The following is a 14,009-nucleotide window of genomic DNA, read 5'->3' on the forward strand; positions in this document are numbered from 1 at the left end:
CCATCAAGTCGGCTCCGACTTACGGCAACCTCGCGTGAAGAGCAGAGCTGCTCCGTAGCATTTTCAAGGCTGTAACCTTGTGGAAGCAGATCACCTGGCCTGTCTTCCAAGGCCCCTCTGGGTGTGTTTATACTGCCACCCTTTTTGCTAGTAGTCAAGTGTTTAACCATTTGCGCCACCTAGGGACTCATATACCTTTTAGGTTGGAGTGTAAATTGGCTAACCTAGGTTTCAGTCGGACAGTTGTCGCTGTCTATTAAACTTTAAATGGTTGTTTGCTCCAGCTTTCCTACTCCTAGGATAGTATTCTCCAAAAATACTTCCAATGAGGGTACAAAGATACATACAAGGATATTCAATGTTCATAGTACTGAAAATTTGAACCAAGTATTTTCCTTAAAAATAATGTGTACCTCTATAAAATGAGATACTATAGAGCTGTTTTAAAGAGTGAGAAAGATCTATATGTGCTAACATATGGAAAGATGTCTACATATATTAAATGAAAACAAGTTACAAAATACCTAGAATATTATTCCATAATTGTTTTTTTAAAAAAACTTACATATTTATATATATGTAAGTATTTGCATAGAAAAATACCTGGATGAGTAGACAACCAAATGATCATATCTGGGGCAGGGGAGAATTATAGGGGACTTTTCCTTTGTGAGTGGAAACCCTGGTGGCATAGTGGTTAAGTGCTGTGGCTGCTAACCAAAGGGTCAGCAGTTCAGATCCACCAGGTGCTCCTTGGAAACTCTATGCGGCAGTTCTGCTCTGTCCTATAGGGTCACTATGAGTCAGAATCGACTCAATGGCAGGGGGTGGTGGTGGTGGGTTTCCTTTGTGAGCTAAATGATTTTTACGAACTGGAAGGAAAAAAATAAAAGATTGATTTATTTAAAATAGATATAGGTGCAATTAATAACCAGTGAGCTGCCTGAACGTGTTTGATGTTTTTTATGTTTTCATGCCTGGAAAGCAGTGTACCATAGTGTTCTTTGCAGTGTTCCTCTATGAGTACTGTGCCCACTCAAGGAGAAAAAAGTATGCCTGAGGTATATTTTCAGAATAATCAAAAGTCTGAATTTTACTGAAGTCCACCTTTTCCCTTGCTCATAGATATTGTCAGAGAAAAATTGTTCATTTTAATGGAAGCCAGATTATCAGCCCTCTATAAAGCGGAGAATGACTATGAGATCCTTGAAAGGTGAATACACAACTTTGCTGATATATGTGTGTGTGTTTAGCTTTAAAAATAGTTAAAAGCTATGTTACCCAACAGTTATATTATTCAGGTTTAATTTGTAAGCATTGAGTTGTTCTAATACTGAAACATTCATATGTCAGCGTTAGTGACAAAACAGCAAGCAGACCAGAGAGGGGTGGTGGCAACTTGATGTGGCTGCAGCCGAGTTTGTTTGATGGTGTTAATTTAACTGCGAGTTGGCCTTTCTTTTCTTAGATTTCCTGGTGCCCATCTCAAAGGCAAGAAGTACAGGCCACTGTTTGACTACTTTGTGAAGGTGAGCTCAGGGATTTCGTCCTCAGTGGTTTCTCACAACCCATGGTTTGATAAATGACGTGATGTGATGAGTATTTACATTTCTCAATGGTTATATTGTATGAATGTGCCTGAATCCAAAAGCCTGTTTAAGCTTTTTTTTTTTTAATTATACTTTAGATGAAGGCTTACAGAGCAAACTAGTTTCTCACTAAACAATTAATACACATATTGTTTTGTGACATTGGTTGCCAACGCCACAACATGTCAACACTGTCCCTTCTCTACCTTGGGTTCCCCATTACCAGCTTTGCTGTCCCCTCCTGCCTTCTCGTCCTGGCCCCTGCAATTTAAGTATTAATGAAATTAAATTCTGGTTTGTTTTGCATAAGGAATCCTTTTACATTTGATAAGATTTATGTGCGTTTATTTTTATTGTTAATAGTCTGCATATTGCCCGGGAAATTTATCGAGGTTTGTTTATTTATTTAAATTAAAATAATGTTCAGAATAAAACGTGCATAAAGCTAAATGGAGTTCATTTAAGGGAAGATGATGAAGTAGGTGTTTAAATCTAGGTACCACAACAAAGCTCATACAATACATTTAACCCCCTAGTTTTCTTAACAGTTATAAAGCAGTTTTATGTAGTTTTCTTTTCTGACAGTAGAGAATCCACAGCTAGAGTTAACAGCTGTTCTCCCACCCCTCTTCTCCTCCATACAAAAAATAAAAAAAGAACAAGGTCAAGCAGGAATTTCTCATTGGTCCCTTCTTACAAGTCTAAGGGGTAAATAATGAGCAACATATACATCCTATGGGGATATTCAACTGGACAATTTTCCTAACATTAGAAGGTGAAATCTAAAATCATAGCCTAATATAAAACACTTGCTTACCTTTCTGGTGTTCTTGTTTCATGTGGGACCAGAATTTGGTTAATGCAGATGAGCTCTGACAGTTGGATTCTGTCCAGGTGCCTCACATATGTCTCTTCCTTTTGTGTACCTTGAGTACTTTTCCATTTTTCTTACCTGGAATATTACAGTAATCTCTGAATTAATGGTCTCATTCTTCCTCCTTCTATACTGCTGCCAGATGGATTCCCTTCCACCTTGACCTGACCCAGTCGCCTCCCATGACCCTTAGTCATTTGCCACGTCAGTGCATCCAGGGTACGTCCCTCACCTGGCCTTTTCCACCTGGGCACACAACAGACCTGCTTCCTGGCCATACCTCTTGATGTTGTTTTAAACATATCCTGTGCTCCACTCAAACTGGTCTTTTCTTTCCTACATCCTTGCCTTTGTTTTCATTATCTTTCCTCCTGTTTAAAAAGTCCCTGGCCTTTCTTTAATGTCCTATCTGCTGGAGTTCAACTTACCCTTCGAGTCTGAACTCATATGCTATCTGAAAGAAACACTTTCTGAAATGCCTCTTTAGTTTTCCCTCTGAAAAATGTCCTTACTGCATTCCTCCTTGTACATCTTAACATTTTTTGTTTTATGTTGTCTTTGCATTTCTGTGTCCTAACCCTCTTCTACTAGATCAGTGACTCTTTTTTTTTATGTGGGGGGAATTCTTTTTTTTGTTGTTAATTGTGCTTTAGGTGAAAGTTTACAGCTCAAGTTAATTTCTCTTACAGAAATTTATACACATGTTTTGTGACATTAGTTGCAATCCCCAAAATGTGACAGCACACTCCACCTTTCCACCCTGGGTACCCTGTGTCCATTTGACCAGTTCCTGTCCCTTCCTGCCTTCTCATCCTGCGACTGGACAGGAGCTGCCCATTAGGTCTCACATATCTGATTGCACTGAGAAGCACACTCCTCATGTGCATTGTTTTTTGTTTTATAGTCCTGTCTAATCTTTGTCTGAAGAGTGGGCTTCGGGAATTGTTTCAGTTCTGGGTTAACAGTGTCCAGTGGCCATAGTTTTGGGGGTTCCTTCAGTCTCTGTCAGACCATCAAGCCTGGTCTTTTTACACGAATTTGAGTCCTGCTCCAGACTTTTCTCCTGCTCCATCAGGGACTCTCTGTTGTGGTCCCTGTCAGGGCAGTCGTTGATGGTACCGGGCACCATCTAGTTCTGGTCTCAGGCTGGTGGAGTCTCAGGTTCATGTGGTCCTTTAGTGTCTTGGCCCTTGGTTTTCCTAGTGTCTTTGGTTTTTTTCATTCTATTTTGCTCCAAGTGGGATGGAACCAATTGATGCATCTTAGATGGTCACTCACAAGCTTTTAAGACCCCAGATGCCACTCAGCAAAGTGGGATGCAGAAAATTTTCTTAATAAACTTTGTTATGCCAGTTGACCTAGATGTCCCCCAAAACTATGGTCCCCGGGTCCCAGCCTCAGCTATTCTGTCCCTCAAAGTGTTTGGGTATGCCAGGAAACTCTTGCTTTTGTCCAGTTGTGCTGACTTCCCCTGTGTTGTGTGTGGTCCTTCCCTTCACTGAAGCTGATCCTTGACTACTGTCTAGTGAATTTCCCTCTCCCTCCCTCTCCACCTTCATAACCATCAAAGAATACTTTTTTCTGTGTTTGAACCTTTTCTTGAGTTCTTAATTATAGTGATCTCATACAATATTTGTCCTTTTGTGATGTGACTAATTTCACTCAGAATAATGCACTCCAGATTCATCCATGTTGTGAGATGTTTCACGGATTCATCATTGTTCATTATCGTTGGGTAGTATTCCATTGTGTGTATGTACCATAATTTGTTTATCCATTTGTCTGTTGATGGGCACCTACATTGTTTGCATCTTTTTGGTATTGTGAACAATGCTGCAGTGAACATGGGTGTGCATATGTCTGTGTGTGTCACGGCTCTTATCTCTTTAGGATATATTCCTTGGAGTGGGATTCCTGGATCCTATGGTATTTCTGTTCCTGGCTTTTTAAGAAACACCAAATTGTTTTCCAAAGTGGTTGTACCATTTTACATTCCCACCAGCAGAGCATAAGTGTTCCAATCTCTCTATAGCCTCTCCAACATTTATTACTTTGTGGTTTTTGGACTAATGCTAGCCTCTCATTGGGGTGAAATGGTTTCTCATTGTAGTTTTGATTTGCATGTCTCTAATGGCTCTTTTAATGGCTAATGATCACTAGCATTTCCTCATGTGTCTGTTAGGTGCCTGAATGTCTTCTTTGTGAAGTGTCTGTTCATATCCTTTGCCCATTTTTAATTGGGTTATTTGTCTTTTTGTTGTTGAGGTATTGCAGTATCTGTCGATTTTAGAGATTGGACCGTTATCGGATATGTTATAGCCAAAAATGTTTTCCCAGTCTGTAGGTTCTCTTTTTTACCAGTCTGTAGGTTCTCTTTTTACTCTTTTGGTGAAGTTTTTGATGAGCGTGTTTGATTTTTAGGAGCTCCATGTTATCTAGTTTCTCTTCTGGTGTTTGTGCCTTGTTAGATATGGTTTATATACTATTTATGCCATGTGTTAGGGCTTCTAGTGTTGTCCCTGTTTTTTCTTCCATGATCTTTATTGTTTTAGATTTTATATTTAGGTCTTTGATTGATTTTGAGTTAGCTCTTGTGTCTCTTGTGTGGTACGGGTTCTGTTTCTTTTTTTTGCAAATAGATATCCAGTTATGCCAGCACCATTTGTTAAACAGATTGTCTTTTCCCCATTTACTTTGGGCCTTCGTCAAATATCAGCTGCTCATATGTGGATGGATTTATGTCTGTATTCTCAGTTCTGTTCCATTGGTCTATGTATCTGTTGTTGTACCAGTACCAGGCTGTTTTGACTGCTGCGGCAGTATAATAGGTCCTAAAATCAGGTAGTGAGGCCTCCCACTTTGCTCTTCTTCTTCATTAATGCTTTACTTATCTGGGGCCTCTTCCCTTTCCGTATAAAGTTGGTGATTTGTTTCTCTGTCTCATTAAAAAAGATCGTTGGAATTTAGATTCAGATTTCATTGTACCTGTAGATCACTTTGGGTAGAATAGATGTTTTCACAATGTTGAGTCTTCCTCTCCATGAGCAAGGGATGTTTTTTGACTTCTGTAGGTCTCTCTTGATTTCCTGTGGTAGCATTTTGTAGTTTTTTTTTTTTTTTTGTATAAGTCATTTACATCTCTGCTTAGATTGATTCCTGGGTACTTTATCTTCTTGGGGGCTATTGTAAATGGTATTGATTTGGTGAATTCCTTTTCGAAGTTTTCTTTGTTAGTGTAGAGGAATCTAACTGATTTTTGTATGTTTATCTTTTATCCTGATACTTTGCTGAAGTCTTCTATTAGCTCCAGTAGTTTTCTTGTGGATTCTTTGAGGTTTTCTGTGTATAAGATTAAATCATTTATGAATAGGGATAATTTTATTTCTTCCTTACCAATTTGGATACCCTTTATTTCTTTTTCTTGCCTTATTGTTCTGGCTAGGACCTCCAGCACAATGTTGAATAAAACCAAAAAAACCAAACCCACTGCCGTCGAGTCGATTCCGACTCATCGCAACCCTATAGAACAGAGTAGAACTGCCCTGTAGAGTTTCCAAGGAGCTTCTGGCGGATTTGAACTGCAGACCTTTTGGTTAGCAGCGGTAGCACTTAACCACTACACCACCAGCGTTTCCAGTGTTGAATAAGAGTGGTGATAAAGAGCATCCTTGTCTGGTTCCCATCCTCAAGGGGAATGCTTTCAGTCTCTCTGTTTAGAATGGTGTTGGCTATTGTATAAATGCCGTTTATTATGTTAAGGAATTGCTCTTATATTCAGATCAGTGATTCTTAACCTTTCTGAGTAGCAGACCCTTTTTGAGAAGCTGAGGAAAGTTCCTTTCAGAAAAATATGCAGGGACATATATTCACTCCAGTCCTGGGTTCAGAGTTCCTGCACTACCTATAAGCTTTGGGTTAAGTCAGAGGTCTTTCTGGAATATGCATTCAGTACATATTGAATGGAATCCTGGTGGCGCAGTGGCTAAAGCGCTTGGCTGCTAACCAAAAGGCCAGCTATTTGAACCCATCAGCTTCTCCGTGGAATAAAGATGTGGCAATCTGCTTTCATAAAGATTTACAGCTTTGGAAACCCTATGGGGTAATTCTGCTCTGTCCTGTGGGGTCATTATGTGTCAAAATTGACTCCACAGAAACGGATTTTGGTTTTTTACATATTGAATTAAACTGAATAACACCTACCTGTCCATTAAATTAGCTTCCTGAAATATCTAGGACTTTCAGTGTGTTAAACAGGTATTAAATTTTTTTTCGATTTATGACAAAATCGTCTGGATACTTTAAAATATGTCTATTATGGGATACTGATAATGTGAAAGCTGTGGTACTGTGGTGCTCTTTGTGAGCACAGCAACACTGCAGCTCTTTGTGGATAATGGTTTACGTGGCCTGTTAGGCAGCTCAGACTTGGTGCCTGTAGAATCAGGAACCTGGACTCTGGGAGACTGACAGTGCAATACAGGTTTTCTTTTGTCTAGAATCAGAACCAGTAAGGCACCTTTGGGTTCCCTGAGTGTACACAGGATTCTAAGAACTCACACGATCTGTCTCCATGTTTAAATTATTGAAGACGCACATTTTAGCACCTATCATGCCACACCCAAAATATTTCAAGGTGACTTGGGTTATATCAATAAAAATTCATGGTTGTTGTTCAAGTTTAGTGTTAAGTTCCAAGAAAGCAAAGAGCTATGATGTCTCTGAAAATAACATTGGAGGACCTGGAGCCAGAAGGATTTGCTTCAGGTTGCTGGCTTCATTGTTGTTGGTGGTATGATTTGGGCAAGCCATTTAATCCTAGATCTGAGTTTGTTTCTCTGTGAAGTGCGGACAGAGCCAGGGAGTTTTTAAAACATGGTAATACTAATACTTTTTTCAGAAGATTATAGGAATTAAATTTGAAAATCATTTGTGAAAGTATTTTCTTTAGAGGCAGAGAGGTAGAAAAACAAAGGGTATGTTGGAAGAAATATTAAGAGAAACAGGTAGAAAAACTAGGTCTGTGGCGTTATATGTGTTAATCTGGCATTATTGTTGTTGCAAAGAAAATCAAATTGAAAACATGTCCCCTCAATTTAGTGGGTAGAATACCTGTAAATTAGACATGTAACTCTTGGCTCTTCCATCCTGTTTCTTTCAAGGTTTGGCTTTTATGACTGAATAAATGGAGCCAGGCTGAAAGGAAAAGGAGCAGCCAAGCATGTGCAGTGATGCCGAGTATCCCAGGAAGTGACTGTTTAGGGAGCACATGTGCTGACCTGCATGCTGATGGGTGTGTGGGGTGTGAGGAGAACTAATGGAAAAGCCATTTGTGGCTAAGAAAGTTAGAAAATTTTATTTGCAAGTCTTCAGATAAATGTTTCATTTTTAAGTGTTAGGAATCATTTTTCATATTTTATAGGATTAGATTTATCAAAATAACATATTTCTTCTCGACCTGAATTCATCTATCTTTTGTTTCTAAAAATAATTTTACATGTTAAAAGTGTTCTCAAGTTTTTACCAAAAACTGTTACAAAATAATATTGTGGTACAGTAGTGTTTCATCCTTTAAATTTGCTAACCTTTCTCTTCCAGCATAAAGAGAACGGTGCTTTTACCGTGCTTGTCGACAACTACGTGAGAGAGGACGAAGGCACTGGGGTTGTACACCAGGCTCCTTACTTTGGTGCTGTAAGTAGTATAAAACTTGCAAACGTATTTGTGAGAAGTAAATTTCAGAGGCCACTTTTTGTGGGATGGTGAGCCATGGTATAGTTGTGCTTCTTGCTCTCCTTTGGACCATGGGGTCTACCTCTTTCCTAGCTTCCTGCCTCTGAAGACTGCTTATGAAACTTGCAGCTGCCTTGCTGGGATTCCTTTTTTAACCCTCAGCTAACTTTGGAAAATCGTGGGTAAACCCAGAGCACTTGATAGAGTGTTTAGTCTTTCTAAAAAAGGCCAAGGTGTCTGCTTTTTTTATTCATAATTTATATACAATAAACTTTTCTGATTTTGGCATACAGTTGTAAGAGTTTTGCCAAATGCAGAGTGGAGCAGTCACCATGACAATCAGAACACACAGTAGTTCCATCCCCTCTGCTGTGTTCTTGACTAAATGCTATATGCAGTTTCCTGAAGTTAGTCAGAAAGGAGAATGTGATCTCTCTACTCAGAACTATACTATATGGTTGATTTTACATTTTTGCCTTGAAAACTTGTTCTAGAAATGTATGCCTTTTAATATAATTTGGATGTGAGTAACAGCACAAGAGCACAGGGACTAAGGGCACACATTTGTTGAAAACCAGACCTCAATTTAAACCCTGCCCTGCCACTGACTGGCAGTTGCTGGCAGGTCCCTTAGCTGGTCTGAACCTTATTTTCCTCCTCTGTGAATGGATTAGTAATACATGCCTGTCCGGATTATTGTGAGGTTTAGATGGAATCCTCTGTGCCAGGCATTTAGCACAGGGCCTGCTGGGACCTATAGACTCCCTTCTCTGGACTTGACCACATGTTGCTGAGAGGGCTTAAAGCTTTGTTCTAAGAGGCAGTGAAGCTCTTCTGTCCCTATTCGTCATTTCACTTTCCTGTTTCATCTCTGCAGGGATTTTTAATATACAAAATTTCAGATATACGTGGGAGCGACAGAATTACAATATAAGGATTTATTCACATCAGCTGGCTTCATTGGGAATCTTGTCTTCTCCTCCCTCTTTTATTCTCTTTTATTTTGGCTAGAGGATATTAAAGCCTAACCCTCAACACCTTGTCTTTCATCTGTAAATACTTGCTTCTGACTTTTTAGTACAGCCACCATGTCATGTTGTTGTTATACCTAATAAAATGAGCTGTGGCATACTGTTACCTAGGACCTGATCCATATTCAGATTTGATGGAAGCATTTTTTGTAATACTGCTTACAGATTTTTAGGAACTAGTCCTAAAAATTGATTTTGAGGAACTAGTTATTCATAATAACTTTAGGATCAATTGGCATGGCTAATCCACTAATAGATAATAAAAAAATAAATTCTTGGCTTTGAATTGTATTTTAGTGTTTCCTCTTTGAATATGGGTATTTGTCATTAATACCTCATATCTGTGTTGAGTGCCACATGGGCTAATCTTATAGAAGATCAAATGTTTAAACTATAGCCCTAAATTAGCCCTATGTGGCAAACATTCCCGAGAGGGCTCCCACTGCCTGTATCTTGGTTTGGCAACAAGTGGCAACGTGTGAGATCTGTAGATACTGTGCACAGGTACATCACCAGAGTAAATAGCCCCTGTTGTGTGTTCTGGGCTGGATTCAGGAATCTTGCTCTTCACTAGCTGAAGTGGGGAGAGCTTTCTCTACAATTATATGGTTCAAATCGCTGTGCTTTTTTGGCCGTCCCTATTTGTTGCGTGGGTGTTTTTCTGGCTCACCTTTCAGGGCCGGAAACCGTGATGGCGTAGTGGTTAAGTGCTGTGGCTGCTAACCGAGAGGTTGGTAGTTCGAATCTGCCAGGTGCTCCTTGGAAACTCTATTGGGCAGTTCTACTCTGTCCTAAAGGGTCGGTATGAGCCAGAATCGACTCGACAGCAGTGGGTTTGGTTGGTTTCAGGGCTAGGGCGTTCCTGTACTTGTCGACAGCATGCCTGTCTGTCACGTCATGCTGTGCAGCCTGTCAGCACCATGAGAACGGGCCACAGATCCAGGTAGACACACATCAGGTCTTCAGCTTGTCTTTGCGTCAAATCAGAGTGTGATTCTGCTTTAACCTGAGGCAGTCCTTTTTAAGTTTGGTCCGCACAGCTCAGTGGTGAAGACCTTGGCCTCCACAGCCAAGCTGGTTGGTTTTGAACCCTAGTGTTGCCACTTCATAGCTGAACTACTTGACTTCTCTGTGCCTCAGCTTCCTCCTGTAAAGTAGGAAAAATTGCTGGTTTGTGTGAGGGCAGCGTGTGGTGAAAACCTAGTCTGCCTGCCTGCCTTCCTCACAGAATCGTTGTGAAGATGAGCTTTGGTTTGGTTTTTGCAAACTCTCTAAGCTTGTGTTTATCTGTAAATGACTTAATTTTGCCTTCGTATTTGAGAGAGAGCTTTGCTGGATATGTGGTTCTTGGCTGGCAGTTTTTCTCCTTCAGTGTTCTATATTTGTCATCCCATTACCTTCTTGCTGGCATGGTTTATGCCAAGTAGTCCCTTTGTAGGGGACTTTTCGTTTATCCCTGGCTGCTTTTAAAATTTTCTCTTTATCTTTGGTTTTGGCAAGTTTGATGATAATATGTCTTGGTGATTTTCTTTTGGGACCTACCTTGTATGGGGTTTGATGAATATATTGGATAGATATCCTTTCATCTTTCACAATGTCAGGGAACTTTTCTGCCAACAAATCTTCAACAATTCTCCCTGTATTTTCTGTTATCCCTCCCTGTTCTAGAATTCCAATCACACGCAAGTTATTTTTCTTGATAGAGTCCCACACAGTTCTTAGGATTTCTTCATTTTTTTAAATTTATCTGATTTTTCTTCAAATATATTGGTGCCAAGTGCCTTATCCTCCATTTCCCCAATTCTACATTCCAGTTGCTTGATTCTGCTACTCTGACTTCCTATTGAGTTGTCTAATTCTGTAATTTTATTGTTAATCTTTTGAACTTCTGAATGGTGTCTTCTCTATGGATTCTTGAAGCTTATTAAATTTTTCATTATGTTCTTGAATAATCTTTTTAATTTATCTGCTTTATCTGTGCGTTCCTTGGCTTTTTCTGTACATTGCCTGATTTCATTTCTGATGTCATCCCTGATGTCTGGAAGCATTCTGTATGTTAATCTTTTGTATTCTACATATGGCAATTCCAGGAATATATCTTCATCCAGGAAAGATCTTGATTCTGTTTTGGGGGGTTGTAGAAGCAATCATGGTCTGCTTCTTTATGTGATTTGATATCGACTGCTGTCTCCAAGCTATCTATAAGTTATTGTAATAATTTATTTTATATTTGCTCACTGAGCCTTGTTTTGTTTTGTTTCAGTATACCCAGATAGGCTACTGGAGTGTGCTAACTTGATTATTGGAGCCTTCGAAGCACTAATGTCCTGTTACCAGATAGTTAGACCTATTACCAGGTATTTGAGCCTATGAGCCCATTCACTATTCTTGAATAGAATCAGCTCAGGTGCCCTGATAGTCAGTCACCTAGTGTATGGTGTAGGCTCTCGCCTGCTATCTTAGAGGAGTAGTGGGGATGGTTGTATGCACTGGTTTCTGGTAGCAGCAGGGGGTCACACTCTGAGTAAGCCAAGGGGCTGACAGCCTTTCCTCCGAGTGTCAGTGAGGAAGGAGCGCCTTCATTCTCTAGGGTTCTCTGGTGGGTGGGCTCTGCAGCTGTACCTTAGGCACCTAATGCTTATACCTGTAAAGACGGGTAGGCATCACTATCCTCAGACCCCTTTCGTGGTTGGCTAGGTGGTGTGGATGGAGCCTCAGCTCTCAGGTCCCTGCTGTGGGTAGGTGAGAGCTCTGGTTAATAGGTAGAGCAGTATCAGAACTCCAAAACCACCCTCTCCACCACTCAGCTGAAATAATTATAGTCCGACCTCTAACACATTTCTCTTTGCATTATAATAACCACCTGGTTACATGTAGGGGTGAAAGTGGAAGTCTGTAGATCTCTTATGCCTGAACTGGAGCTGCTTCTGCTCTGATATTCCAGTTTAGGGGAGTCAGGAAAGTATATTGCCCCCCTGTTTTTAATTTGCAACTTCTCCCAGGCCAGGAGAATGGGTCAGAAAAAGCACAGGACTTCAATCTCAGGCCCAGGGAATTCAAATGTTAATGAAGCCGGCTGGGGCAGGGAGGAGAGGGATCAGATAGATAGGAGAGAGTAGACAAAATCACTTATCTTGTGTCGAGAGTGCTGTTTTATCTTAGATTCCAGAGGTGTGTGTAGCCTGTGTGCACTGGCTGGGTCCCCACTAGATTGCCGCAGGGGGTTAGGGCTGTATCCTGTGCTTGCCCTGTCTCAGGAAACCACAATCAGCCCCACTGCACTCGCACCAGAGAACAGGACCAAGGTTTCAGAGCTCTGTCACTGCGTGGGGTCGGCAACTAGTCACTGCTTCTACGTGGTCTCTCACTCCCCTGTCACTCAGGTTGGTGTGTAGCCTGTGTGTGCTGGCTGGGTCTTTGCCGAGATTGCCCTGGGGGTTAGGGCTGCGTCCCATCCTTGTGGTGTCTCAGGAAACCACCATCAGCCCCACCACACTCGCGCCAAAGAACAGGACCAAGGAATCAGAGCTGGGGCGCTGTGCAGGTTCAGCAACTAGTTACTGCTTCTGCGCGGTCTCTCGCTCCGTTGTCACTCAGGTCAATTCCTTTGTTCTGTGTTTGACAGTCAGGGTTCGTAGATTGTCATATATGTCATTGATTCACTTGTTTTTTCAGGTCTTTGTTGCAAGAGGGTTCAGCAGAAGCTTCTGCCTAGTCAGCCATCTTGGCCCCGCCTCTGTTGTGAAGATTAGATGAGTTTATGTAGTAAAGCACTTAGAGCAGTGTCTGACGTACAGGGCTTTACAGGTGTTCACTCTGATTGTTGTCCTTGATAACACTGTTCAAATGTGTTTCTGAAACATTGTGGTGGAACCTTGGATAAGTAATACTACCTAGGCCCCAGTTTACTTATATGTAAAGGAAATACCATATTTAGGTGAGTTTTGGCCGTCCTTGGAGTGTTGCTTGACAGGATGCAAGCCCACGTGTACATCAAGCATCATGTGCAACTAAACAGGCAATACATTACACCTGTATGCGTGTCTGTTTTTCAGTCGTGCGTATATGCTGCTGTTAAAATTCACATTTGATTTAGTTTTAAAACATTCACATGTGTTACCTATTTGCTCATTGATAGAAACTAAAAAAAATGTATGTAAGTACTATATATCTGAAATAATGGCTGAGAGGAGTGGAATAGATGATCCAATTGCCTTTCCTGTAAGGCTCTGCAATGTTCTGATCCCTGGGTTAAGTTCAGTTAGGAGGGTGAGTGACGCTCATGTCAGAATATTGGAAAATTCTCTTGTGTATCTGCCACCTCATATTCTTCTCTGCACCACCACCCCCACCCCTTCTGCACATTCATACTTAAACTGTTTTGTTCTTCCCTCCCTCCACCACTTCCCTTTTTTCTCCAGGATGACTATAGGGTCTGTGTGGACTTCAACATTATTCAGAAAGACTCACCCCCTGTTTGCCCTGTTGATGCTTCAGGCTGTTTCACAGCAGAAGTGACAGATTTCACGGGACAGTATGTGAAGGTCTGTAATCGATATGACACAGAAAGGTGTGAGTTTGATCACACTTCTTTCATTAACTAGTTTCCAATAAAGTAGTTTCCGTCTCTGGGATTTCTCAAATTTTTTTCCATTAAGGTGCCTTGGAAGAAAGGCTTGGTGATCTTTAAAAAAAAAAAGAAAAAATCAGCCGTTTGAAACCCTGTGGAGCACAGTCCTACGGTGACATACCCAGGGTTACCATGAGTCAGGATTAACTTGACAG

At 40.8% G+C, this 14,009-nt stretch overlaps 1 protein-coding gene across 2 annotated transcripts in view; it reads left to right on the forward strand.

Annotated features, from left to right (window-relative positions):
• IARS1 (isoleucyl-tRNA synthetase 1) overlaps nt 1–14,009 on the forward strand; it is a 119,244-nt gene that overhangs the window by 37,638 nt on the left and 67,597 nt on the right. For both annotated transcript variants that reach the window (XM_010600651.3, XM_003421084.4), the window contains exons 8-11: nt 1,126–1,213; nt 1,469–1,529; nt 8,059–8,154; nt 13,646–13,768. In XM_010600651.3, the coding sequence (XP_010598953.1) occupies nt 1,126–1,213; nt 1,469–1,529; nt 8,059–8,154; nt 13,646–13,768 (368 nt within the window). The remainder of the gene's footprint in view (nt 1–1,125; nt 1,214–1,468; nt 1,530–8,058; nt 8,155–13,645; nt 13,769–14,009) is intronic.

This window comes from Loxodonta africana, chromosome 9 (assembly GCF_030014295.1).
Source record: "Loxodonta africana isolate mLoxAfr1 chromosome 9, mLoxAfr1.hap2, whole genome shotgun sequence".
NCBI lineage: Eukaryota > Metazoa > Chordata > Mammalia > Proboscidea > Elephantidae > Loxodonta > Loxodonta africana.